Source organism: Rhodamnia argentea, chromosome 2 (genome assembly GCF_020921035.1).
Source record: "Rhodamnia argentea isolate NSW1041297 chromosome 2, ASM2092103v1, whole genome shotgun sequence".
NCBI classification, from domain to species: domain Eukaryota; kingdom Viridiplantae; phylum Streptophyta; class Magnoliopsida; order Myrtales; family Myrtaceae; genus Rhodamnia; species Rhodamnia argentea.
The window spans coordinates 29,352,869-29,379,215 of NC_063151.1; the positions used below are offsets into that span (position 1 = coordinate 29,352,869).

Below are 26,347 nucleotides of genomic sequence, written 5' to 3' on the forward strand. Positions count from 1 at the left end.
ATTTTGAATTAAAGCCACAGGAAGCGAGCAACGAAATTGATAGCCACGTAAGAGAGAGAGAGAGAGAGAGACGGTGGGCTCACAGTCTCGGATCGACGGGGTTCTTCTGGGGCTCCGGCGAAACTGAGCTCTGCGAGATAGAGGGGGCGAAGAAGGAGATGTCAGACCTAGACAGACAGATAGAGCAGCTCAAGCGATGCGAGCCCCTGAAGGAGTCCGAAGTCAAGGCTCTCTGCCTCAAAGCCATGGAAATCCTCGTCGAAGAAAGCAACGTCCAACGCGTCGACGCTCCCGTCACCGTAAGCAAAGCTCTCACTTCCTCCGCCCCCGCACTTTCCCCGTTTCTTTAGCTTCCCCCGCCTCAAGTTGAGCGTTTCGGGTCTCGTTTCGTTTCCCTCACCTTTTTCTTTTGGTTTCGAAGTCGTGGCTGCTGATGCTTTTGATGGGGGCCTTTTCGATCTAGGGCATTCTTCGGACTGTCTCGTGTCCGTGCTTGTTTAGGGAGCTCCGGCGGTCTATTAGGGCTTCTTCGCCTTTGTGGGACGCATATACCGTGTATTTCAGTTGATTGGTTGTTGTTGAGACGAATGATAATGAGTTCTACATGAGCGAGAGTGAACTGCGATTAAACAGATTTGCTAGTTGTTGGCCTGAATGATAACGATGGATGGTTCACATTGCTATTGTGCTTTTTCCCTGCTGACTATCATATGGTAGGGCGTTGCCCTACAATCAGCTAGAGCAAGCTCAATCTGATTTGACTGTGAGACCTTTTATGGCCAACTGCTCTTTAGAATAGAATACACGTTGTAGATGTTCTTGGCATGAATGGATGAATGAATGCCCTTGTGGGTTTAAATATCTAACCGCTGCTTTCCGCTCTGTAGATATGTGGAGATATTCACGGTCAGTTCTACGATATGAAGGAGCTTTTTAAGGTCGGAGGCGATTGCCCCAAGACCAACTACTTATTTCTAGGAGATTTTGTTGACAGGGGATTTTATTCCGTCGAGACATTCCTACTTCTGCTTGCTTTAAAGGTTCTAAACTGTACTAGTCTCTCTTCTTGATTATGATTGTCTGGATATAATGGCTGCTCAATATAGTAATTTTTCTTTTTGCGATTTAGTTTCTCAATAGGAAGAAATTCTTAATTTACTAAATTAACTAGACTTAAGCAGCAATTTGTGGCATTACAGTCTTTCCACAGTCCTTAATGCAAACCCATTCCATTCACGGTCCTGATTCCTGTCAATGCAAACCCATTCCATTCACAGGAATCAGGACATAAAATGGCAGCAATACTCAATTTCATGGTTGTAGTTTTTAAGAATGCTAAGCAGCGTTTCTGCTAAAGTTCAGACGAACTCCGCCTTGGATAGATGCAGTTCCAATTTTAGCGGTGAGTGCTAAGTCCAGATTAAAAGATTACATCAGATGTGGGCTCCTAACGGTCATATAGCTCTCAGTGATCTTGGCAACGATTTTGTCCTGGTTAGGTTCACTGTAGTAGAAGATTTTCACTATGTTATGAAGGAAGGACCATGAATGATCATGGACTATTACCTTACAGTTCGTCAAGAGGATAAAGCTCTTTCCTTTTCAGTGATTAATCTAGTCTGCCTAGAGATCCAGATATTGTTGACGTTTTACTAGAAATATTTATCTATTGATAGTAAAGAGGGGAGAGAATAACAGGACAAGGTCTTTTTTCTATGGTCTTTGTGCATACGCTTGGTTTTGCAACTGCAACGGCATTAGGTGGGGGGAACTCCCTCAAGTAACTAGTGAGATGAGGTTGTACCTTTCTCCCCAAGGGAAAATAAAGTAAAGTATGTCCTCATGCCTGATTTTCCTTTGTCAGCTGCATTAAAGGATTGAGGCATTATTTGGTGAAAGAATTTTTCTGTTGTAAGATGCTTCCTCAACACAAATCGCGTAATTTAGAGTATGTGAGTATGTTGATCTTAAGAACGAATTGATGTGACTTAATCACCCTTCTTTCACCACGTCAGTCCTTATATTTTGTTTTGACAAAGTTCCTCTTCCATCAGGTGAGATACCCGGATAGAATAACACTGATTCGAGGGAACCATGAAAGCCGGCAGATCACTCAGGTTAAATGAATCTGTTCTCTTTGAAATCGATTTGAATATGAGTCCTTTTTCTAAATATTTTTGTCCATGCTCTTTTGATAGGTCTATGGCTTCTACGACGAGTGCTTGCGAAAATATGGCTCTGCAAATGTGTGGAGATATTGTACCGACATCTTTGATTACTTAAGGTTTGTCTGTCATTTTTTTCACTCGGGTACTTCACCTGTCTGTGAGGAACTGAGGAGGTCAAATGAAAACGAAAACAAAAAGGCATAATTGCTTTCGTAAATAATGCAACAGGTTTGTTAGTCTAGGTGACACTCTGAATCCTCTAGTTCCAACACCCTATCCTTTGCACTGCATTTAGCACATCGGAATCTATCACTAAGGTTAGAAAGTCATATGATCTACAGGTGCAAAGTGTAAATTTATATGAAATCTCTGGGTGCAAAGTATAGGGACTTGAAGATCGTGCAAAGTGTGTTTTGAAACTAGAGGGGACAAAGTTGGGGATGGTTTTTGTAATTCCCCTCCTTTTTCTCTTTGTTTGCAGTGCAACCATAGGGGTTTGCTTGGTTACGTGTCGATAATTTTGGTTTAGAATGTAGTCGGTGGTTATGTAATGTCTGACAGAATTCTAACTCCAAACTTTTTCCCTTGACATGCTTCATGACTAGTTTTTGTCTTCTTCCCCTGAGACCAGGCTAATGCGTATCTGAAATTCGTGTCGGACAATAATTTACTCTTTTGATCCCATCTTTTGAAATGAACCTTTTATGGTGAAGGTAAATGAATTTGACTGGATGACTACCCCAATTTGGATTTTAGTTTGTCTCTTCTTGAGTAAGGTAAAGCATATGCATGCTAGTCATCTTGACTTGCTCGCAGAGTTATTCAATAACTATAGTTCCCACGGGTGATGCTTTTTCACGTAATGCAAAAGTTTACTCCCATTCCAATATTTCAGTACTATTCATTCTGCCAATGATACTCTCTTCCATTTAATATTCCTTGAGGGGCAAGATAACTGTATGGTTACAGTTTGCTTGGTCATGTACAGTTTGTCTGCGCTTATCGAGAACAAAATCTTTAGTGTCCATGGTGGTCTCTCTCCTGCCATATCCACCCTAGATCAGGTCAGACAGATAATCTTACATTATTTAATTTTGAAGCTTTTTTTGAGAAAATTGAGTTGTGATATCTCGGTCCATTTTCTAGATTCGAACAATTGACCGCAAGCAAGAAGTACCTCATGACGGTGCAATGTGCGATCTCTTGTGGTCTGATCCTGAGGATATTGTTGATGGGTGGGGTTTGAGTCCCCGTGGTGCTGGTTTCCTATTTGGTGGAAGTGTTGTGACTTCCTTCAATCACTCCAATAACGTTGACTATATATGCCGTGCGCATCAGTTGGTGATGGAGGGATATAAATGGATGTTTAACGACCAAATTGTGACAGTCTGGTCAGCTCCAAATTACTGTTACAGGTAAGTAGTTAATTTACAGTTTTCCCTTCAGTTGACCAAGATTTCAGTGTTTTACCTCGTGAGTGGATGTGTTGCAGATGTGGTAATGTAGCTGCTATTCTGGAGCTCGATGAGAACTTGAACAAACAGTTTCGCGTATTTGATGCTGCACCGCAGGTTTGTATGCTTTACCAATGTTCAGGTTGATGTCTCATTCGAGCATTTCAACTAAATATGCAAGATGTAAAAATTTATGTGGCAGCTATTTGCTATCCAATAGTTGATGAACCATGTGTGCTATGGTGAACTTACTCTGGGAAGAATAGGCACGAATTCATATGGCAGTGGATTCACATGAATTAGGTTGTCTTAGATGCACTTAGCTCACTGAAATTGCAAAGCAGATCTAGTACACGTTTGGCATGTATAATTGGGATCCCCTGCATTTTTGGAGTAAAGCTGTTAATTCTTGCAATGCGTGACAGCTCTCTTTTAATTCAACATCAACATCACCTTTATTCCAAACTAGTTGGGGTCGGCGATCGATGAACCCAAAAATAAATAAAATAAAAGCAAGACCGATTGAGGGAAAGTAAATAATTATATAAAAATAAAAATAAATATATAAATCACTTCTGGTAATTATGTTTAATATGTTACATCATTGAAAACATCCTCATAACATGTCCTCAGTCCCTCGTCTTTTCTTTCTTTCAAGGCACAGCCGGCCCCCACTAATTGTCATGGCCCATGAGTGCACGTATGCTTATCACTTGAAGACTGTTCTGAAATGATTGATATCATTCTAGAAGGATCTAAGTTTCAATTCTTAATTTGCAATACAGCACTTCAGACACATTTCTACATCTGGTTTTGTTCTTTTCTTCTTTCTTGTTGAACCAAACCATGTTATGTTACAGGAATCAAGAGGCACTCCTGCCAAAAAACCGGCTCCAGATTACTTCCTTTGATTTTGTCTGTGAAGATTAACTTTTTACACATCCAAGATGATTTGCATTCATGTTGAAGATGGTTAGACCCGCCATTCAGTTAAGCCGGTGTATTGGGTAGTTCATCACCAGCTCCTACTGGCAGGGTTTGCCTGCGACCATCTGTTTGGGTTGTTGGTTTTGCCTCAAATTTTATTTTTTATTTTTTTTATTTCGCAGGCTTCTACCATATGTAATGTTTTGATAGTGTGTATTAATTAGCGGCGTATTAGAGGAACCCCCCCCCAAGAGAAGAGGACCATCATTCTTGTTTGTTTAGGAGATGGAGTCACAGAATCAGTGCTTCCGTTGAAAGAAAAATATGGATAGCTGGACACCTGAGAGGAATTTCTCAACAACATTAAATTTTGGGAAGACTTCCAAGATCCATTCTTGTTTTGTCTTCAGGAAGAAATAAGATTTATGGTGTCCATTGTTGACTGTGATGTTTCCTCCTCCCTGTTAATTAAGCATAGCTCGGTGCTTTCATTTTTGCTAGTTGTCCTTTCCCTATATGTGAAACCCAGAAGGTGTATGCTGTTCAAGGGAGGGGATTATAACATTTTCCCAGTAAGAGTAATTAAAATTGTGAAGTGTTAAGGCAATACAATGTTTTAATTCGTGTAAAATTTGTAAATGCCCTTATTCATGAGTATATTCATCTGTTCTCGTGTTCCTGGAGACCACGTATTTGGATTCTCCATATGTGGGAGAAAGTGGACCCATGTTAAGTTGTGACGGGTGTCGAGCGAAATCGTCATTTTACGAGACAATTGGCTTGTGTCAATGATATTTTGGCTAAAGTTTTTGAAAAAGAAAAGGGGGAGTGAGTCGTCCTGATCGGTCATTGAGTGCGAGGTTAGTTCGCTATTTTTCACTTTATTTTTTGGGTGTTGAGCCGCTAGTGTCTTGGGGTGGCTATGATGATGGTCTCGCTTACTTTCGATCACCGGATCATGGGTGAATCGGAGTAGTTATGATTCAAATCAAGTACTCTGTAACGAGTGTGCAACCTTTATGATGACTTTTAGAGACGCTGGTAGCAAAAAAAAAATTGCTATTCATCGTCTTTGTACCACGATTCAGTCATATCATTGCTCTTGCCGAAGAGATGAATTTACTCTATGGCATAAAGCAAAGCCAACGGAAAATTGAGTTCCTCTCTTTAGGTAATTGTTTCCTTCTCGTGTTTTTCCGTTTTCATATGAAGAATGTATCTAAACAACGTATGTAAATTTATTCACAAGGGAGAAATCGGAATTTTTAGTATAAGAAGTTTCTTCAAATGTTACTTTTATATTTTTCCACCCACTTTTCTCCTTCATATACTCAATATCTATATGACTGCAACTTTAAAGGTTTAATAGTTTAGTGAGTGCATGATAACACTTCTAAAAGTGGATTTTTATTTCAGAAGTGCTTTTAGAGCAGAAATCTGTTTGGTAATGTAACTTTTGAAGCAGAAATTCATTTGGTAAAATTTTTACTTTTGAAAGAAATTTCCACTTCTGAAGTGAATTTTCACTTTAGAAATTGTTTTTCCCCCAATTTGAGAAGTTAAAAAAAATAGCTTCTCCAATTCAAGAAGTACTTCTTGCCTCACCATCTTTTTATTACGTCATCATCCTCCTTTCGATCATACCCACCTCCGCTAAGCTCTGCTGCCTCGGACCATCATCGATCATCGCCCCTCGCCGACCTCCGCCGGTCGCCTCCTTCAACGACGCTAACTGCGACCTCCATCGGCCACCGCAACCCCTTTTGAGCTTGACCTCCTCCTATTCTTACTGCGACCATCAACTACCGCCAACCGTCGACCACCGCCTACCGCCAACCTTCGTGACCTCAATCGCCACCGGTCGTCGATCTTCGCTGGCCGCAACCGCCACCCCTTGTCTACAACCATCGGCCACTGCGACGACCGCTATCACCGAGTCACCGTCTTCGGCCGCCGAAGTAAAAAATAAATAATATTTTTTTATTTTTAAAAATTAAATGATATTTTAATAATAAACATTAATTTTAAAGAAATTTTAAAAAGTTCAAAAATGAAGTAGAAATTTTTGGGCGGCCAGTAATAATTTTTCATGGAATATTTTGTGTAAAGAATGCTTCAAAAATAGAAAATTTTAACCGTTACCAAATGAATTTCTCTTATAAAAAAAAACCTTCTGGAGTAGAAGTAGAAAAATCAATTGTTGTTTCTAATGAGAAGTAGAAAAATCAATTGTTATTTCTAATGAGAAGTAGAAAAATCAACTTCTAGCCAAAAGTTAATTTCTAAAGCAGAAGCGTTACCATGTGGCCCTTAATAAGTGCAAATTTTGCTTATGCGAATACTGAAATGATAATAGTAGGTGGGTGCTAAAGTCTGAACCCGTCATCACAATAAACAATCGTATGTTCAAGTGGGATTTTAAGATCGTCTCCGGCAAATATGGAGATTCTTGTCTTTTCAATAACAAGATAAATGACGACTCTATACACATCACATATTTTAAGATTGCTTTTATTCTTTATCAGCAAATTGTGGGGCTAATTCCCTAAAAAAACACCAACTTTAGGTCTAATGACGAGTATGGCCCGAACTTTTTTTTATCTCATAAAAAAGCACCAACTTTAGATCCATCGACGATTCGAGCCCGAACTTTTTTTCATCCAATGAAAAGCACAAACTTTAACTCGAGTCTCAAATCCGGCCCCCATTAATTTGGAACCATTAGTTGTCCAACATTTCAATTCCATGTCACCAATAAATCCACATGGCTAGTTGACGTGGATTTAAGACACTATTTATCACTATTCTTCTTCTTTTAGCATGGGAATCCAAAGTTGTTCATTCATTTCGGGGAAGGGGTAGGGTTGGGCTTGTTAAAAAAAGAAGGCTCTAGTCACGAGCTTGGCGAATCTCGACCATAGCATCTCTCCATGGGTGATAATACACAGCTTCAGATTCCAATTGAACAGCTTATGCTTGAGGGTGAATTAAAGAAGACAATGAATAGGTTAATCGTGGCCCTTCAAGTTGTGCCAAAAGTGAAGCAGATGAACAACTTCAAATTCCGTGCTAAGAAGACGATGAATAATGCCTTAAATCCATTTATTGATGACTTAAAATTGCCATATTGGATAACTAATTGTTCCAAATTGAAAGAGGCCAATTTTGGGACTCGAGTTAAAGTTAGTGATTTTTTATGAGACAAAAAAAAGTTCGGGCTAGCATCATCATTAGACCTAAAATTGATGTTTTTTTATGAGAAAAAAAAAAGTTCGGATGAAAATCGTCATTAGACCTAAAGTTGGGGCTTTTTTAGGAAATTAACCCGCAAATAGAATCATTTTAGACGTCTCATTGTGTCATGTAATGTTATCACTTGACGTCACTAAATCAAGTACACCTTATCCAATAATCACTTACTTATTTCACTTTTAAAATAAATCAAGTACACACATGGGTTTTTATCAATTACTCCTTATCCAATAACCACTTACTTATTTCACTTTTAAAACAAATCAAGTCCACACATGGGTTTTCTCTTTGGAAACCATCACGTACCTCCACATCAAATTATCACCGTGCCTTTATTTGCGAAAATATAATCTTTCCCTCCTGAAATGCCCTCGCTAAGTCTTAGATTCACTTACCCGCTCGAGAACTAAAAATTAAACCACCGAAATCCAACCAAGATATTAAAATCGGTTTTGCAAGGAGAGGCGATTTGATTTTCTCGATGTGGGGGTTCGCTTAGACATAGGTATATAGTATTTCGCGAACGTAAACATTTGTAAGTGAAGTGGTCATCGGTTGAAAATTAAGTACGTTTTTTTTTTGTTGATATTTTCCCTAAAAGAGCATATTCTAAGGGCTAGGAACCCAAAGTGGGCTATGTCCGGCCCACAAGCTTATTCGGACCGGAAGGAAAAAGGCCCACACAAAACCGGGCCTCCCCCTATGGAAATTCGCGGTGCCCTAACTTTCCCCGCACAAAACCCGGCTTATATACCACCGAACCGGTTCGAACAACCAAACCAAATCCCTTCTCTAGCTCGCCTCTCTCTCTCTCTCTCTCTCATCCCTTCGCTCTGTGCGCTCTCATAACAACACAAACTATCCCCTCTATCTCTCTCTCTCTCTCTCTCTCGCATGCGCAAATATTATCTCAAATTACACAAAGAGAGCTTCCTCTAATTTACCCGCCAAAAAGGTAAATTACTCGTCGGATCTAATGATTTTGCGTCTGTGACGAAATAATATTTTCAAACGCTTCCCCTCTCCCTCTCCCTCTCTCCGCTCCTGTCTTCTCCCGCTCAGTCTCGTCTCCTAGGGTTTCGTTTCGCAAGCTCCTCCTCTCGATCATGTCTCCAGTGTCTTTTCTCTGCAGGTCCGCCGCCGCCGCTCGACGTCGCGCATGGGCTTGTCGCTCTGACGGATGGATTCGGGGATCGCTCTCTCTCCCGAGGCTCCGGAGCCTCGGGCGGACGGCTCGGCCTCTCCGACTGGGGAGAAGCGAGGGGCTCTGGATGGAGGAACTGGAGGATCGGCCGTCCCGACGGCGAAGAAGCCGAGATTTGGGCGGGCGGACTTCGGAAGAGTGGCGGAGATCGTGTTGGTGTTGGCAGCGATGGGGAGGATGCGCGGAGGGAGGGATCCGACGGAGGCGGAGCTAGGTTTGATGATGGAGGCCAGGGAGAAGCTGGCGTCTGTGTGCGCGACCCTAGCTCCGGAGGATATTGTGGCTGGCGATGCTATTGGGCGCGTGATTGAGGATTTGGGGCTCAATGGAAAGCCTAAGGAACAGAGGTTAGGTTATACGGTTCCAAAATTGTCGATTGCTGAGAAGCTGACGTTTGCAAAGAGGAAGGTACGGTTTTCGCTCAACGTTTTGTGTTTTCTACAGCTTTCACTTGATTTCCGGAGATTGGTATATGCTACTCTATGGGGTGGATGGAGTTGTAGTTTTTCAAGGTTTCTGGATCATGTCGTGGCTACACATGGTTTACCTAGTGGCTTGAAAATATGGACATTAGTGCAGTCCTGAAGTATTAGGTCTCTAGATGCTTGCTTTTGTTTTCTTCCTGAGAAGCAGACAGCAACAGAGAAGCCGTTATCTTATGACTTCTCATAGGTATCCTCAATGCTAGAAGCTTGAAGTTTCTATATCTTCAAGGTGATACTGCGGGGAGTTTTTAATTTGAATTGTCGTAGCTTAAAGCCGGGGGATTGTTATTAAGTGAGCTGTGATTTCCATTGAGTTTGTTTTTCGTAGATACTGGTGAAATTGGCATTAGAAGGTCCTCTGCAGCTCCGCCATGCTAGCTAGCCAATATACTGAAATCTTGGCATGATAAAGTTTTCTTCAACTTCTAAGGGAGTCCCATATGTTTCTGTGTTTTTTTTTTTCCTAAAAAAATAATTTATGTGGAAGCTCGATGAAGAGAAACCCATACTGATCTTAGGGGCTCATAAAATTTAGGGACCATGTGATTAGATGCATAATTATCACCTAGCTTTTATATCTTAAAAGCAAATAATTTCTCCTTATTTTGGAGTGTTAGTGTTACCAGTTACCACCTGAAATCTGAGATATATTAGTAATCTTTGGATTTATGAGTTATTTACATGAGGTATTGCCTTTCGTGTTTACCTGTGTGGGATCTTGAATGAGGAGTTTTCTGTGCACCTTCTCTACTAGATGGAAGAATCGAAGAAGTTCACTTCCCATACAGCTTCTTATTCACCCCACTCGTCGCCAACAAGTTTTGTTGCTACAGCCGAAAACCGTGGAATGGCACCTCTTGTTCGTCCATTTCCTTCGGATAAAGTTAATCAGTCTCCCCTTTCTTCCGGAGTCATCCCAGTTTCTTCTGCCACAGCTAATGTTTCTTCTGGAAGCTCTGCGCCATACCAGCTTCAACGAAGTGAAATAAAGACGTCAACTGCTTCTAGTGTGATATCTAATAGTCATATAGGAAGAGATTCTTCTCCAATGCTTATGCCCAAGGTTGATCAAGCAAACAATGCGAATCATGCGGGACCTCATAATTTAACTAAACCTTCACAAGGTAATTTTCCTAATATCCTTGACAATTCTACCACCAGACTTTGTTTCCTTTTGCTTTATGTTACGAGGGTTAATGTCCATACCTTAGTGGCCTGTTGCTGCACAAGGTAAACCACCATGAGTTCCACGTTCATATGCTTTTTGTTATCTTGCAGCAACTTATGCAAATCAACCATCTGTGAATGCTCCTTCCTGGTCCCTACAAACCCAACATGCGTTGTTATCTAGACTAGGAACAGGAAATAGTATTCCTAGTAATACATTGGGCCAAGTCGAGCAAGCCTCTACCTCAGGGTCTGCAGTGCCTCCTCTTGCAGCAAGAAACCCAACAAATAGACCATTCACTGCGCAAACTGCTGCTGCACGTCTGCCTGCCATGCATCATCAATCTTTTCAGGGTGTCAACTTTGTTTCTGCACCGTCAAGTTACGCTAGTCACTACGAAATTGCTAAAATTATTCAGAAGCTCTTAACTCCAAAGCTTCCCGAGCATCCTACATGGACTCCTCCTTCAAGGGAGTATATGAATAAGGCATTGATTTGCCAGCTTTGCCAAGCTACCGTCACTGATGTGGAAAGTGTGTTACTTTGTGATGCTTGTGAGAAAGGATTCCACTTCAAATGCTTGCAGTCGCAGAATCAGAAAGGGATACCTAAAGCTGAATGGCATTGCCAGAAATGCTTGGCACTGAGCCATGGGAAGGCCTTGCCCCCTAAATATGGTCGTGTAATGAGAAACTTAGGTGGTCCAAAAGTAGCCCCTACTGCTACTGCTAGTCATTCATATTCAGAGAGGAAAGTTAGAGTTATGGATTCAAAGTCCAATCAACCAAAGATAGCAACGAATGGTGTCTCCTACTCACAAAATGCTGCTGTTGTCATTACTGCTGGAAAAAATCATGTTAATACTGGCTCTGATTTGCAAATTCCAAAGGCCAGAGAAATGCGGGAGAATAATCTCTCTTCATCTAAAAAAGAAGGGGATCAGAAGCCTTTTTCTGAATCTGGGATGAATAGCTCAGTGAAGTCCTTGGATCCCATTTGTGGTTCTCCTCTTGGTTTACTGAGTGAAAGATCCAAGGAGAACAGGGAAAAATATGAGCCATTTGCGCATTTTGAACAAGAATGTCACTTAAAGTCAGAGCTTCCTGCTGGCTTATGTGAGTCGGCAAATATTGAATGTAGTCTGCCTTCATCTTCACACGGTGTGTCAGATGTTAAGCACTTAGAAAAGAGAACTTGTACTGAAGTGTCATCTAAAATGTTAGATAATAATGATTCCACTGTAAAAGGTGCAGAAAAGTCCAGTGCAGAAGACCATCAAGATTCTACTTCAACATATGATGTAAAGCAAGTGGACCAAGATGACAGATGGCCAGATCATGTTCAGAATTCTGATAATAGTACTGGAAAGAGAGAGTGTGTTGGCTTCTCTACGGATATTGCCCTTGGTGTTGAGTGGGTTGGTGATGCACTAGAAGTTGTCAATGGCAAGACATTTTACTCTTCTTGCTGCGTTGGTGGAGTAACATACAAAGTGAAGGAGCACGCGCTTTTTCGTTTGAGCAACGACAAATTGACACCATTTAAACTTCAGGTAAGGTGGTTTTTTCAATAGTGATAATTATTCTTCATATGTTCAAGAAAAATTACGTGGCCTTATTTCCAAAAGCTTGTAACGTACTTAGCAGTGTCCTTGAAAATGTCTGTGTTCAGTAAATTCAGCATGATAGGCTAGTTGAATTTCTTTGTTTAGAAGCTTGTAAAGTATTTAGTGTCCTTAAAAATGTCCATTTTCAGTAAATTCGGCACAGAGAGCTAGTTGAATTTCTCTACTCCTTGGTTTTTACATGGGGAAGACTCTGGTTTCTTTGCAGGCAATGTGGGAGGATAGCGGAACTGGTTTGAAGTGGTTTGACATTACCAGGTGTTATTTTCCTGGTGACTTGCCAAATAATGTGGCTCATCCATTTGTCCCTGACAGCAATGAGGTAATACTTTTTCTCCAAGAGGCTGATTCATCCGTAGTATATAGCAAGTAAACATGCTGGACCTGTGCATGTCTTTTGAATTTTGTTATTGTGGTCTTCTACCCGGCCATTATTATTGTTGGCATAACCTATAAGTCACGATTAATCTGATGATTTGGGTGGTTGCAAATTCTGGCATATGGTCATTAATCTTGTTGCATGTGTACAACTCTTTTATTGCAGGTTTTTGAATCTAATCATGATAGTAGTGCAATGGCCTGCTTGATTCAAGGCCCTTGTGATGTTCTTCCCCCCGCCAAATTCAAAGAAGAAACTGAAAGACGAAGTCATATAGGAAGCGAAGCGAATGTTACATCGAGACCTCTCTTTCTGTGCAAGTATGCTTACGTTCATTTAATTTTGTTTTTTTGCATATTAAAGTACCTCTGCTTTTCTTCAGAACATCTATGCATGTTAACCATGCGGGCGTGGGCATTGATTGACTGGAACTTTATGGGCCTCTCATCATTTCACAATGAGCGTATCAGCCTCATTGGACCCATGAGATTGTGAGCATGATTCGCATTTACCACCCGGCATTTAAAAAAGATCCGGACATCTTAAATAGATGTGCAGCTGTTTAACCTACCGTTTGCTTGTTCTAGTTACATTTTCTAAAGAATCAAACAATATTAATTTGTTTATTCACGTCCCAACAAAAATAGGATGAAGAACCTTAGTTTTTACCATTTTGAGTTATAATAATTGCTTGAAGATATTGCTGATAATCCACATAGATCATAATACTTTGTTTGCACGTTTACTTGCGAGCATATATGAACTTTGATGATGCATGGACTTATCTTTCTTATACCTCTTTTTAAATTGTCCTTGGAAATTGCTCGACCTTATTTGCTATTCACCTGCATCCTCATAATAAGAAGTGTAGGATCCATAATAGTGCAGTGTTTATTCGCATATTAATTTTTGAATCTTGACTTTGTTCTGCAGTTGGTTTTATGATGAACTGAAAGGTCATTTTCAAGCTGTTTCCATTTAGTTTGGCGGACACATCCTTTAGGCACAAAGACAGCTTAGCTAGTGGTAACTGCATGGTCCTTATGCAATCAGGTACATGCCCTACCCTCCTTAAGGTTCTTGAAATCATTGAGCACCTTATGTATATCGCAAATTTTGTCATAATTTGAATTTGGCAACTGTTTTTTGATGAGCTGTTGCAACTTTTGTCGGTTGCGGTTGCTTGGCCATAGTGCAGTGTGCTTGCCGACAAGATTTCTTGTCAGCAGGGGGTGGTGACTAGTTAAATTGCCCTATAGGAGGTCCTGTTACTTTTGGTCTTCAGCAATTGTTATGTGTTGCCTTCGAATTGAATCCACCATGACATTAGAGCTGCTGATATGATGATTGGATGGGCATAGCCTGTTCAACTCTACCTGATGAGTGCCTAGAAATATGTTAGTTTACTCGATTCTCTCAGTGCAGCAGGGTAACGAAGGTAGGGACTAGCGAGGTTGGGGGTTTGGAATGGTTTTAGCCTGACAAGGTTTAGGAACTTGACCATAACGTAGACTGCCCCATGAAGTGTGCATAAGTTGCTATGAGCAGATAACTTCTCTCGCTAACTTAAAGCTTCACTGAGCTGCATTTTATAGCATCAATAAAAGATTTCGTAGAGAATTCATATAAAAAGTGATCTTGCATACTGTTTGTAGTCCATTTCTCCTGTTTATCTGATACCTTCTTCTGTTCCCATTTGGCAGGAAATATGCTATTATGGCAGGGAGGCCTGCAAGAGCTTTTGTAAAATATGTAGATGCCGCGTTTTAGTGTTTCATAAGAAATCATCTTGTGATTTTCCCATCGCAATTTTTTGTACGTGTTAGTTTATTAATTTGAGCCCTTTTTTTATTGGGCCATAATTTAGGTCGAGGTAAATCTGTAGTTGCCCTTGTACGTTTTTTGGCGGAAAAAAGTAGTCAGAGCGTACCCTTGTACTCATAGGTATTAGTCCTGACTTCCAGAGATCCATATCCGCCTTTGGCAGTCGATTCGTTTCGGGAGTTAGCAGCACTAATTGCATGCTCGCGTGTTAACTGTTGTGGTTCAGCCAGTCTTGCACCGAAAACCCTCAACTCGACCCCAGCATTCACCTAAGAATGGGGCCCGATAAGGCCCAATGGAAGCCTCAAATCGGCCTAGAATAGCCCAAGAAGCACCAAAGCAGGGCATAATATTGTACGTCCGTGGTCCCAACATCGGTCCAATAAATAGGCTACGCCAACTTGCCCTCAATAAATTCCCAAAAAAAAAAAAAAAAACTTGCCCTCTATAAAGATCAATGATGCCCATTTGGAACTAGCAAGGTCTTTTCTTACAAAAAACTAGTAAGGTCTTTGGACCGCGTAAAAAAAAGAGAACTGGTAAGGTCCGAACAAGGCCCAAAATATGGGCCCATGTCGGAGAAAGAATCCTCAGCCTTCTGGCCCAATAACCAAAGGTCCAGTTTGGGCCTGATGATTTTTGAAGGCCCAACTTTCGGCCCAATATGCCCAATTTGGGCCCAATTAGTTCCTCAGCAGGTCCCAACGCAAAGATGGCCTATTTGTGCAGAAATTTCAGTCCAATAAGGCCTAAACTAGGACCCAAATAATTTTAGGCCCAATCATTCCTCTACAGGGCCCATCTTCGTACCCAATATAACCCATGGTCCCCACAAGGCACAATTGTGGGCCCGCTAAGACCCAAACATACGGAATAAAGATTTGGGCTTCGGCCCAATAGGCCCAGCTTCAGCCACAACAAACCATCGTACAACAAGGCCCATTTTTATGCAATAGGATAATCATAGGCCCAATATCGGTCCAACAATAGTTCTCAATATCTCCTAACTTCGGGCCCAACAAGGCCCATTTTGGGAAGAAAATCCATGGGCCAAATTTCGGCCTTAAACAATGCACGACCTGGGCCCGATAAGCCCAACTCGTATTAAACCCAAAGTAGGCCTAAAGCAAGGCGCATTACGCGTGCCTCTTTGTGGCTTGTGCCGACTGGGCCTATTCTGGGCCCAAGGTCGACCCCGTGGGAATGACTTCTTAGGTACCAATGGGCCCCTGTGTAGCACACTCGTGTCTGTGGCCACGGGGATCATGGAACTTGTATGCAAAGGACCAGCGGGCCATATTGATAGCTCTGTGTTCTTAGCCGAAAGCTCTCGTTTTTAAGGGCCGAGGGGTCCATTTGTTAGGTGATACATTGGGCCAGCAGGCTGAACCATTGATATCTAAAACAGCCTGGTCCTAGTCCTGCAGACCTGTTAAATATTTTCTTCACCTAAGGGGTAGCAAAATATCGTCAAACCCACAGATCAAAAGCTAATCGGAGCCGAAACGGAAAAAGAGTTGACCTCCGTTGAACCCCGGTATACTTACATATGGGGAAAAGGTACCCAAGACCAGCCACACATGGCTTTAATAACTGCCAAAACAAATGAATAATGGCTTTAACGTCTGCAACCCAAAACAAAATAATAAGTGAAAACCCATATGAACAGCCATGTGAATACTTGCAAAGCCCTTTGGTATTTTGCATCCTTCGTACTCGGTGCATGAAATCAGACTACGGCCAGCAATAAAGATACAGGTATTTTGCATCCTTCGTACTTGGTGCATGAAATCAGATGGCAGGCAGCAACCTAGACTCACATAATGTCCGGACGAAAATTACAACCCTTGTTACCTCACGAATCAAGCCCTCCAGGATGCAGACCGTAGCATCAGCAACTGATTGTTTACTGACCTGCCGACGGATTTGTCAGCAGTTCAAGAGATTTTCGCAAGTAGTCCACTGCAATGGAAACATCATCAAATGCCAATGCCCCAACAGCAAACCTAGCAGCTTTGTGTGCCTCGGCGATTTTTTCGGGTGGCGGCTGGTAGTTACTGTCGTATTTGTATGTTTCTGCAGGAGGAGCTTCTGGAGTAGTTCCATTTCGGTTCCCAGCCCCATACTGAGCAGTTGAAGCATAGCTCTTTGAGGTTTGATGATCTGACTGCGGAGGGTAAGACACATCATGGCTTTGGTAGTGAGAAGAATATTGAGATGGGACCGATGAGAGGTTACTTTCCGTGAAACTCGGATAGGATTGGAAATGGGGATATGAGTAGACAGGGGTCTCCTGAGAAGGATAACTATTTGGTAAGTGGTGTTGTGATTCTGATAGGTAAGTAAGTGGAATATTCTGCTGTGGTTCTGAAGGATAATTATGTGGAATCTGTGGCAGTTGATCTGAGGGATAACTATGTGGTAAATGGTGTTTCACATCTGAAGGGCGATTCAGAGAAGGATGTGAGGATTCTTGAGCATAGTTTGGGGGAGGGTGTGAGGATTCTTGAGGATAGTTTGGGGGAGGGTGCGAGGATTCTTGAGCATAGTTTGGGGGAGGGTGTGAGGATTCTTGAGGATAGTTTGGGGGAGGGTGCGAGGATTCTTGAGGATAGTTTGGAGGACTGTATGATGAGTAAGTAGAACTCGCAGCTCTTGTAATTGGAGGAGAAGGTGGCTGAAAGTCATGAGACGGATAACTGGCAGATGAATAAGAACTAGAAGATGGAGGAATGCCTGCAGAGTGATGATGTTGGTGGTCCAATTTATCATGGACCTGAGGTGACGAATCAGCTTCTGGTCCAGCATTGGAGAAAGTAGATTCACTAGGCCCAAGGTCCTGCAGGGAAACTAAATAATTAATCCAACAGGAAGCCAACACAGCAAAATAATAAAAATCCCCAACCCCACCCTGACCCCCTAAAAACAAATTAAAAAAATAAAACAAGGGGAAAAAACAAGGAAAGAAAAGAAACCCAAAACCAAAGAAAATACAATGTGAGTCCGACAGTAATGCATGTAGACCCAATTTTGGATCATTTGCTTTTCAAACCCCTAAATTAGTGAGAATGAACTCCACCACTTAATTGTGCAATTGAAAATAAGTATCACAGTCATTGGCTCCAGAAAAGCCCGCTTTAGCTTCAAAAGTCATATAAGATTTAAAAAAGAGAAAAAAAAAAGGGAGTAAAGAGAGAAAACAGAAAACAGAAGAGAAAGCTAATGCCTCTACAGATGTAGTCAATATTGAACTTTGCATTTCAAAATGAAAACTACGAAGGCATTGTTTGATTAACAGGAGCGAAGCAAAGCCAGTAAAAGGGAATAAGATCCCGCTCCCTTTCCTGACACTTACATAAAACGGCTAGCAATTAGAACTTTGGGGTGAAAAGTGTTCTTCTCTTACTACATTCTAATCCTTTTTTCGCTTCTGGTTGAGCTTACCAACAACGTTTACACGGAGGTGCTGGAATGAGTGGCAATAAATGCGAATGGATGAGTAAACCCCAACGTAAGGCAACTTTACAAATAGATGTGAATTGGGAGTGGATTCCGTGACTTCTAATAAAGAAGAACATTAATATGGTAAGGATAATGTTATTAGTTTTATTAATTTGCTTAGACCGATGGTCAATTACAACAAAAGACTCGGCCAAAAAATTACATTTCAGTTCCAAAGTGTTACCAAACATTACAAGTCTGGTAATTATCAATCCAATTTTTTACCATTTCTTTTACGCTTATTTTCATTGCCACGGCTAACCTAACCTCCTCCGTCACTCGGGACCAAGTCGTATAGACATCCCTATCTATAGATTCTTCTAAAAATTTATCCAGTAGACTCTGATTGGCTAGCGGTTCATTAATATTTTAACGAAACCTACTGTTACAAACGCACAATTCATTGGGAGATCATAAATAGCTCGGATCAACATAAATGAACTAATATCCATATTATCTACCTAACAACCACAATGAATGCTTGAATGGGAACCATAACCATATTTGCAAATCCAAATACATGGTCTTGACTACTGGTATGTTGCCCCAAAACACAGCTCATTGCATACAAGGACCATTACAAGATGGAGAAGAGGTGGGGGCGGGAAAAACCAAAGTACATTTCCTGGTTAAAACCATATCACAACCTCTGGGTGGATGTAAACACAATAATTTGCAGCATTTACTAAACTAACCAATGACACAGGAAGAACAAACAAGATCTCATTGAAGAATTCAGGATGTAAAAGATTCATTAGCTACAATTAAAAGAAGGAAAGAAACGTACATATGAACCACTTGGTGTACTTGATGGTATAGAGAGATCATCATCACCAGAGGGTGGCCCAGGTACTGGCTTCCTTCCTTCTTTCAAGGCTTTCCTTATATCTGCTGCCTTCCATGCAGCATACTTCTGTTTTTGTTCAAGCTGTCAATTAAAGCCACACAAAAATTATCAACAGTGTTTAACAAAAAGAACTCGATAACCAAGAACACAGAGCTTCAAGCATTCCAATGCAATAATGACTTAACATGGAGGGCAGAGAAGTTTTGGGAGAATCAACTATGAAATTGAACCTATTTTTCAGATCTGAAAAAATAAGTGAACTTTCAATTCGATGAATTGACTTTTATCTTAATGGAGATGTTTGGTTTTTATTCGTTATAATTACAGACGATCCTATGCAAGATAGATATTTCTCTTCTCCAATAACCATTTCCAGAAAATGTAATTGAGATCGTGCATTGTGATTGTCTCAATATTTATCAAATGAGGAATGTGTAATTCAAAAGTAAATAAAAAAACCGAGGTTTGGCAAGATAATGGCCCGGTAAGACACCGTAAAGCTTACATCTGGCTGAAGAGGCCCAAATTGGCTGAGAATCTCGAAGAAGATGCTAGCAGCATAAAATGTTTTTGCAGTATTCCTGTAACGAGAATTCAAAGAGCTTTTGTTAATCAACTAGCCTAACAAAAAAAAGAAAAAAAAAGCATCAGCACTTTTTAATTCTGTTCAAGCTGTGATTTCCTCAAATACTATTAATAGAGGCATGCAATCTATGCATCAGATGTCAGTTTCCAATCAATAAAAGAACTTCTTAAAATGCTTGAAGTGCTGTAAAAATAGAGAAGGATCATGTAAGAGTCATACTTTTCGCTATCTGAAAAAATGAAAGCATAGAGAAACTAAATCAAGGCAAAATTTGCAGAAAGAGTAAGGTTAACAATCAAATCGTATTCAAAAATGAAAAGTCAATTAATCATACAAATCAGCACGCCCAGCACGATCTTGTTTGTCTGCCTTCCCAAACACATTCAAGGCAAAACCCTCCAGATACAAATTGTCTTCTGGCCCCAGAGTTAGCGATTTTTTGTCCTGTTAAAACAACCAAGATAGCGGGCAATAAGAACAAAGCAGTGCCAGGATCAGACAAATTTAAGGAAACTGGACAAAAAAGAATTATATTGCTTGCTGGAATATCTCATCCTATCCATATACACGAGAGGGAAAAAAAATGACAGCTCTTGAAGCATAGAAGAATCAGGGCGTCCTCCTAAAAGAAAGCCAATAGAAAAAGGAGATAAAAACAGTGGATAGTTTGCACCACCACCCTATTTTCCTAGTTCAGGATAACGGATATATAATGAGACATTCTAACTGACTGTTCCTTCACAACAATGACCTATTGAATGTGCGCTATGCATAAGTGAAACTCTGAGTAGAACAAAATGAACAGAAGACGTATCTACAGAAGGTTAATTGATGCAACGCCTGTTATATATACAATATGAGTTGGAAACATAAACAAAATCTAGCAACGATGACCTTCGTACCAATTCTAACAATCTTATATCCGATGACTTGATTTGAAATTTACTTGCCAGATTAACACCATGGATAACTTCACGTGCACATTAAGAAGTCAATTCGATTCAGCCAGTAGAATATGTGTCACGCTCATTAGAAATGCCCATTGTGCTAAACATTTTGCACATTGCATAGAGATGAAAGATGGATCTACTAGAGCCTCGGAAAAGTACATGTGAAGGCCAGGAAAAGTAATGAGTGCTAATTTTTCACCAACAAAGTGTCTCAATTACATTCACAGAAATCCTTCCAAAAATACAACCACTGCTCGGGAAACTGATTGTTTAAGCTGGCTTATGTCTCAGAAACAGCCATGTTTAGGATCGTTAAACCTTCGACTATATTAAATACCTACTATCCAGTGTTGCCATGCTCCTAAAGGTCAGAAAGCATGTGAAAATGTTTGGGCATTACAGGCAGCTAAATCTTTCTTTTCTGTTTTTTGAGTCAATTAGCAGCAAAGGGGACCCTAAATCATTTTAGCACGTCGAGACAAGGCAGCCGGTGCACTCTCTGCGTGGAGCCTCAGAATCAACGGAATGTGCTTGCAATTCCATGTATCTATATTCAAACTAGTGATTGTTTCCTTCTAAACTATCTCGGAAAAACATTGTGAAAAGGACCACATATTAATGGAGTAATTGCCGGCCACACTGGGGAAAGCAGTAGTGCAACAAGAAACTCTCGACTGGAGCCCAAAAGATGCATCCGCAGCTTGTAGCTACGGACATTTAAACAAGCAAAACACGAACGCCCACGGCTCGTACATGAAACTAACAGTCGAATCTAGCGAAATTCACACACACAAACCACAAAGAAACAGAGATGCTCTCGCATAAGGTCGCGATGACCGAAACCTTTTCAAGCTGTTTTATGAGGGAACTGAGGAGGGCATTGGTGGTTTTAGTTCGCTCGCTCTGCGGAATCCTCAGACCTCGATCCATCGCATAAAGCCTACCTGGATAAACAATGTGAACAAAAGCAGCCGACCGTAGTAAGTGCACGGAAGTGATCGTGGAAGCAAATACATGTCGAGATTCTAAAAATAGGGTTAGAGAGAGAGAGAGAGAGAGAGAGCGAGTTCTAAAGCTAGGGTTGGATTGAGAGAGAGAGAGAGAGAGAGAGGCGTACAGTAGTAAGCGACGACAGGTTCGTGTTTCTGCAACTCATCGGCTCGTTGGAGATACGGTAGCAGCACCTTCGCAGGCTCGTGCTCATGCTCGCTCGCCATAGCTGATCCTCTGCAGGAGAGAGAGAGAGAGAGAGAGAGAGAGAATTGCAGGAGTTGAAATTTGATCCGGGTTTGATTTGGTTTTCTACTTTCTAGATTGGAAGGAATGGATGCTGACTCTGCAAAACGACGTCGGTTTCACTTTTGTATCGTTCTTCCTTCCGAGGATCCCTTTTTCCCTCTTTCCTCGTTAGTTTATCTCTTAGCCGGTTAAGCCGGAAGTTTCCTCCGATATGAAATTGAAAAATCCCTTCCCAAGAAAAACCATGGGGTCATTTCTTATCGGAAAATGTTGGAAATAAAAATGAAAAAAAAAAGCTTTTTATTTCCAATTTTATGTCTTTTTTAAATGAAAATTGCTAACATGACAATTTATGGTTATTTATTTATGATCACATGATTTTACAATCAATAAGTATTTTATGTAAAAAAAAAAAAATCAATGATGATATATAAATTTACGATTGAGATTATTCCGTCTTTGATATTACTGTCAAAAAATCATTTCCCTTTTATAATTTTCTTTTACAATACAATAAATTTTTTTAAAAAAATTAAAATATGAAAACATGACATGACCTTAAAATCATGCTATTTAGCTTCAAATAACATGCTTCCTTAATTGTAAATGTATTATCTCTACATTAAGAGAATCTAATAAGTAGCACCATTTACAAATAATTACCTTGACATATGCAAACAGTTACCATATTTGTTAGCTTACTCTTAATTTCTTTAAATATTAGGGTTAGTATTGTCACTTGCCGGTCTCTATATCTAAGCAAAAAAATCCAATAATTACACTTATGGACTCTCAACTTTAGCTCGAAATACAATATCGTCCATGAATTGTTGATTCGTCCAATGTGATCCATGAAACTTTATCCAAACGTGCAACATTCAATTGTGTTAAATGTAGTATGTAAACTATTAGTAAATATTTTCATAAATTATATGAAAATATTCAATATTATCTTTTCATTAATTCAAATCAAGGAAATTCCCGATTTAGCTTTCAATCGTGTAAGTTTGAACGACGGACCAAAAAAATAACATTATACATGAATTATTCTGATATTCAACTCAGATTAAGTCTTTAAGATATAACAATTCATTAATATTTATTTCGATTAAAATATGTTTTTTTTTTGTTTAAAAAGCTCAGGGGGGTTTTCTGGAATCAAAGAGCATCGAGGTCCACAATGGGGCTCGAACCTGAAAATAAACACAGACCTCCCTCGAGAGAGAGAGAGATCGGGAAAGGCGCGTCATTGGATCGTGCGATTGCAGCAGGCGAGAGCGAGCGCGCCGGGCGATGCAACTCCTCGAAGAAGAAACAGATCGAGATGGAAGAAATGGGTTGAAACTCCAGTAGCCTCCATTGAAGATGTGGACACCTTCCCCTGTACTTTCATGGAACGATTGAAGCTTGACCGAGGGGCGCCCCTCTTGAAGAATGACTGGCGGGGCGGAACGCAACGAGGAAGAAATCACCGTTAGGAGTCCAACTCATCCAGCCCCTAACCGAGAAGAAGAAATCACGGAGGCGTCGAAACGCGATCGATGTGGCGTAAATTGAAGTAAAAGAAATACCAGTGGGGGGGAGGAAACGAAAGAATATTGGTAAAAGCATGGGGTGGAAAATGTAAAAGATAAGAATTTGCTAAGGGCTTAAAAGGAAAAAAGAAAATTACAAAAGAACCAATTATTTGTTATCGAGCTGTCAAACGACGTCGTGGCGAGGCAAGAGTTAGAGTCCTAACTCGTCGGGTAGTCCATAAAGGAATTGGAGCGACGTAGACGACGACGACGGGGTCAGACAAAAGAGTTGCCGGTGGATGGTGGCTTCGTGCGTCAATCCTCCACCTCGGTTTAGCAATAGCATTACTCCCTCTCATTCTCGTCGAAATCAGGATTGTCGACGCCAGAATCAAAGGTAACGTCTTTATTTGTTATTATTATTACGAAAATTCTCGCCGATTATCCGTTTGATTCCAGCTGCAGATCGCTGCGATCATCCATCATCCTTCGTTGGATTGAAAGATTCGCGCTTTTCCCGCACCTCATGCGATTTCTTTTGTCCCTTTTGTGCTGATTGCATCGATGGAGACCGCGTGGTCCGTTTGATCTCGGGGCACTGCTTTGATCGGATTGAGAAAACCCACGGGGATTGTGATGTTGGATTCATCGGATTACTCTCATTGATTGTTTTGCTGTCTCTTTAACCCTAAGACAGGAAGATGTGGCCTTGGATTTTAAGCGACGATATGGAGTTTAAGGGAGTCGAGTCGTAATTGTCCGACAAGTAATGCTTCCCGGACGCACCAGATTATCTGATTGCTGATCCTTGTTGTGTTGTTCAGGCAAAATGGCTTATTCTGCAGACTCATGGATGAAGGAATATAACGAAGCAGCCAAGTTGGCTGATGATATCGGTGGCATGATTTCTGAGCACGATAAGTTGGTCTCAACGGGACCCGAAAACCAGCGTCACGCGTCTTCTATACGGAGGAAGATAACGATATTGGGCACGAGGTTGGATAGTTTGCAGTCTGTCCTAACAAAGATGCCCAGCAATCGGCCTATGTAAGTAGCTCAGATGAAGTTCGTGTTCCTGGTTTTATCCCTAGTTTTGCGGATGCTGTACTGGTTTTTCCATTTAAATTGTGATGTCAGAAGTTTGGAGAGGATGACCTTTTTCTTCTCATTTCATTTGCATATGCAGTTCTTACTGACATAGATCTTTCACCCCACTCCTAGTGAATGGTTTTACTGGAGAACTTTCATACAATAAGCTTGTGCCATTTGCCGTCTCTGCCATTGAAATTTTCACCTTTAGCTTTCTCCCTTTAATTTGACCTTGTGAAACTTTTCACCGTCTCAAGCCTGTAATTAGAGTTTTTATGGAGTGGTCTATTGGATCATTACCTGTCTGAGAGTCGTTTCACAGTTCTCGGGACCTATGCGGTGCTTGTCATTGTTATATTCTCCAATAACAGATATTTTTTCTGTCTAGATCTGAAAAAGAGATGAATAGGCGCAGAGACATGCTTTCTAACTTGAGAACAAAAAAGGACCAGATGGCTTCCGCACTGAACATGTCGAACTCTCGAAATAGAGATAGTTTGTTAGGTCCGGATGCAAAGCCAGCTGATGCGATGAGCAGAACTGTCGGCTTGGACAATCGAGGCATTGTTGGTCTTCAGCGTCAAATTATGAAAGGCAAATTGCTACTTCCGGATGACCTTTTTCTCAATAATTGTATTTTAGATTTCCGTCGTATAATACATATATGCTTTGTCTTTTTGCTGAAGAAGTGAAGTCTTTATCTGTGAACTCCTTCTAAATCAGAGCAAGATGAAGGTCTTGGAAAGCTTGAGGAGACGGTGACAAGTACAAAACACATTGCCTTGGCAGTTAATGAAGAACTGGACTTGCATGCTAGACTAATTGTATGTAATTTCTGTTGACTTTCGTACTCCATGGGTTTCAGCATGTAGATAATGATTCATTTTTTTCATATATTTTTAACATATTAAGCTGCATTGCCTAGCATTTGACACTTGTTCTCTGATTTTGCAGGATAGTTTGGACCAGCATGTGGATGTCACAGACTCCCGTCTACGGGTAATTTCCTTCCCAATCCCTTGTAGACAAATTGCATATGCATCAAAATTTTGTATTTTTCTGTCATTTTTTGGAGGCATTGCACTGATGGGTTGGGGAACGTTTTGAGTCATGCCTATCAAATGCTAGACTATGAGCTAGTGAAGCTATGCATTCCAGTAAAGCTGAACAGTAGACTTGAAAGGATAAGAATCTCATATGGTTGGCCCAGAAACCTCTCTCCTTCTGTTTTGTTGTCTGTGTATATGCCGTGCATGGATGGATGCATGGTAATGTGAATTTGCTTTTGATCTCAACCCCTAACTTTTTGGGGAAATTCATAATAATCCACTTCTAATATTTTGTCATTTCTTTTGAGTACAGAGGGTGCAGAAGAACTTGACTATATTGAACAAGCGCATGAAGGGCAGCTGCACCTGCATGAGCATGCTTTTAGCAGTTATTGCAATTGTGATTTTGGTGGTCGCTATTTACTTGGTAATCAAGTACCTGTAACATTAACCACAGTAAACACAATGATCTACCTATTATTTTTCTGTGGTCTTGGCTATAGATTTCCGCCATAATACCATAAATTTCTCATGTTTTGTTATTTCGGCTATATGAGATATTAATTACCGCGACAAGTGGCTCCTGTTAATCCAATTCGTCTGTTTCTCTGTCTTGCCCTCTCATGGAAGACTTAAAAAGCTGTAGCCTCGGCGTCCGTATTAAACATTTGATTTCCCTTTCGGGGATTTTCTGTTCCCAGCTTCATTGTGCATGTCCTGTCATTTTCAACTCGAGCTGAATCTTTGCCTTCTTAGGCCATGGACGATCCATTTTAGCTTTAATTCCTAGCGTGACCGCAAGACACAAGCGATATATGATCATTCTCATCCTCATCTCTTTCCTCTCTCGTTTTGGTTGACATCTTGTCATTAAATAGTCGATGCGAGCAATCTTGCACGTCAGCTCTTTGGCGTGATGTTTTCAGCAGGTAATGGGCTCACGGGCAGTGAAGTTTCTCCTCAAACCATTTTATTGACAACGTTGTCAACTTATCCGGAAGCGTAAGCTCAAAAGGGATTAGACGTGAAGGACTTGAGCAGGACGTTGATTTTGGCAAGTTCAAAACCGTACTCCGCTCTTTTA

The 26,347-nt window shown here is 40.8% G+C and overlaps 4 protein-coding genes across 8 annotated transcripts; 3 read left to right on the top strand and 1 right to left on the bottom strand.

Annotated features, from left to right (window-relative positions):
- The first annotated feature begins 20 nt into the window (after positions 1-20).
- LOC115743280 (serine/threonine-protein phosphatase PP-X isozyme 2) lies at positions 21-5,049 on the top strand. The gene is made up of 8 exons (XM_030678039.2): positions 21-299; positions 888-1,040; positions 2,055-2,117; positions 2,199-2,284; positions 3,157-3,232; positions 3,315-3,583; positions 3,661-3,739; positions 4,483-5,049. The coding sequence occupies exons 1-8, from the start codon at positions 159-161 to the stop codon at positions 4,531-4,533; spliced, it is 918 nt and encodes a 305-aa protein (XP_030533899.1). The 5' UTR covers positions 21-158; the 3' UTR covers positions 4,534-5,049.
- Positions 5,050-8,590: 3,541 nt separating this feature from the next.
- On the top strand, positions 8,591-14,598 carry LOC115742836. 2 transcript variants are annotated; one of them, XR_007197518.1, is made up of 8 exons: positions 8,591-8,756; positions 8,934-9,413; positions 10,245-10,614; positions 10,769-12,210; positions 12,491-12,604; positions 12,827-12,981; positions 13,595-13,714; positions 14,365-14,598. XR_007197518.1 is itself a non-coding variant. In XM_048274534.1 (7 exons), exons 2-7 carry the CDS (start codon positions 8,982-8,984, stop codon positions 13,641-13,643), a joined length of 2,562 nt encoding a protein of 853 aa, XP_048130491.1. In that variant the 5' UTR covers positions 8,591-8,756; positions 8,934-8,981; the 3' UTR covers positions 13,644-13,715. The 2 variants fall into 2 exon arrangements, 1 of the variants encoding a protein (XP_048130491.1); XM_048274534.1 differs by lacking the exon at positions 14,365-14,598 and having other exon boundaries at positions 13,595-13,715.
- Positions 14,599-16,251: 1,653 nt separating this feature from the next.
- Positions 16,252-21,670, bottom strand: LOC115743107 (protein HOMOLOG OF MAMMALIAN LYST-INTERACTING PROTEIN 5). 3 transcript variants are annotated; one of them, XM_048273936.1, is made up of 7 exons: positions 21,487-21,670; positions 21,213-21,313; positions 19,754-19,863; positions 19,339-19,414; positions 18,774-18,914; positions 17,053-17,324; positions 16,252-17,019 (listed from the first exon to the last, which is right to left on the bottom strand). In XM_048273936.1, exons 1-7 carry the CDS (start codon positions 21,584-21,586, stop codon positions 16,392-16,394), a joined length of 1,428 nt encoding a protein of 475 aa, XP_048129893.1. In that variant the 5' UTR covers positions 21,587-21,670; the 3' UTR covers positions 16,252-16,391. The 3 variants fall into 3 exon arrangements, with proteins under 3 accessions (XP_048129893.1, XP_048129892.1, XP_048129894.1); XM_048273935.1 differs by having other exon boundaries at positions 16,252-17,324; XM_048273937.1 differs by having other exon boundaries at positions 16,252-17,324; positions 21,213-21,309; positions 21,487-21,626.
- A 1,666-nt stretch (positions 21,671-23,336) lies between these two features.
- On the top strand, positions 23,337-25,805 carry LOC115735296 (syntaxin-51-like). 2 transcript variants are annotated; one of them, XM_030666478.2, is made up of 6 exons: positions 23,345-23,522; positions 23,950-24,172; positions 24,603-24,808; positions 24,938-25,038; positions 25,169-25,213; positions 25,577-25,805. In XM_030666478.2, exons 2-6 carry the CDS (start codon positions 23,955-23,957, stop codon positions 25,706-25,708), a joined length of 702 nt encoding a protein of 233 aa, XP_030522338.1. In that variant the 5' UTR covers positions 23,345-23,522; positions 23,950-23,954; the 3' UTR covers positions 25,709-25,805. The 2 variants fall into 2 exon arrangements, with proteins under 2 accessions (XP_048129895.1, XP_030522338.1); XM_048273938.1 differs by lacking the exon at positions 24,938-25,038 and having other exon boundaries at positions 23,337-23,522; positions 25,577-25,664.
- Positions 25,806-26,347: the final 542 nt, after the last annotated feature.

Bases quoted from the DNA above. Each gene is read 5' to 3' on its own strand.
- LOC115743280 (XM_030678039.2), top strand. From the start codon at position 159: ATGTCAGACCTAGACAGACAGATAGAGCAGCTCAAGCGATGCGAGCCC. The intron at 2,285-3,156 runs GTTTGTCTGTCA...GGTCATGTACAG, and splicing joins GACATCTTTGATTACTTAAG to TTTGTCTGCGCTTATCGAGA. The intron at 3,233-3,314 runs GTCAGACAGATA...TCCATTTTCTAG, and splicing joins CCATATCCACCCTAGATCAG to ATTCGAACAATTGACCGCAA.
- LOC115742836 (XM_048274534.1), top strand. From the start codon at position 8,982: ATGGATTCGGGGATCGCTCTCTCTCCCGAGGCTCCGGAGCCTCGGGCG. The intron at 12,605-12,826 runs GTAATACTTTTT...CTTTTATTGCAG, and splicing joins TTGTCCCTGACAGCAATGAG to GTTTTTGAATCTAATCATGA. The intron at 12,982-13,594 runs GTATGCTTACGT...TTTGTTCTGCAG, and splicing joins AGACCTCTCTTTCTGTGCAA to TTGGTTTTATGATGAACTGA.
- LOC115743107 (XM_048273935.1), bottom strand. From the start codon at position 21,586: ATGGCGAGCGAGCATGAGCACGAGCCTGCGAAGGTGCTGCTACCGTAT. The intron at 21,314-21,486 runs GTACGCCTCTCT...TTGTTTATCCAG, and splicing joins ACCTGTCGTCGCTTACTACT to GTAGGCTTTATGCGATGGAT. The intron at 17,325-18,773 runs GTACGTTTCTTT...GTTTCCCTGCAG, and splicing joins GTACACCAAGTGGTTCATAT to GACCTTGGGCCTAGTGAATC.
- LOC115735296 (XM_030666478.2), top strand. From the start codon at position 23,955: ATGGCTTATTCTGCAGACTCATGGATGAAGGAATATAACGAAGCAGCC. The intron at 24,809-24,937 runs GCAAATTGCTAC...CTTCTAAATCAG, and splicing joins TCAGCGTCAAATTATGAAAG to AGCAAGATGAAGGTCTTGGA. The intron at 25,039-25,168 runs GTATGTAATTTC...CTGATTTTGCAG, and splicing joins ACTTGCATGCTAGACTAATT to GATAGTTTGGACCAGCATGT.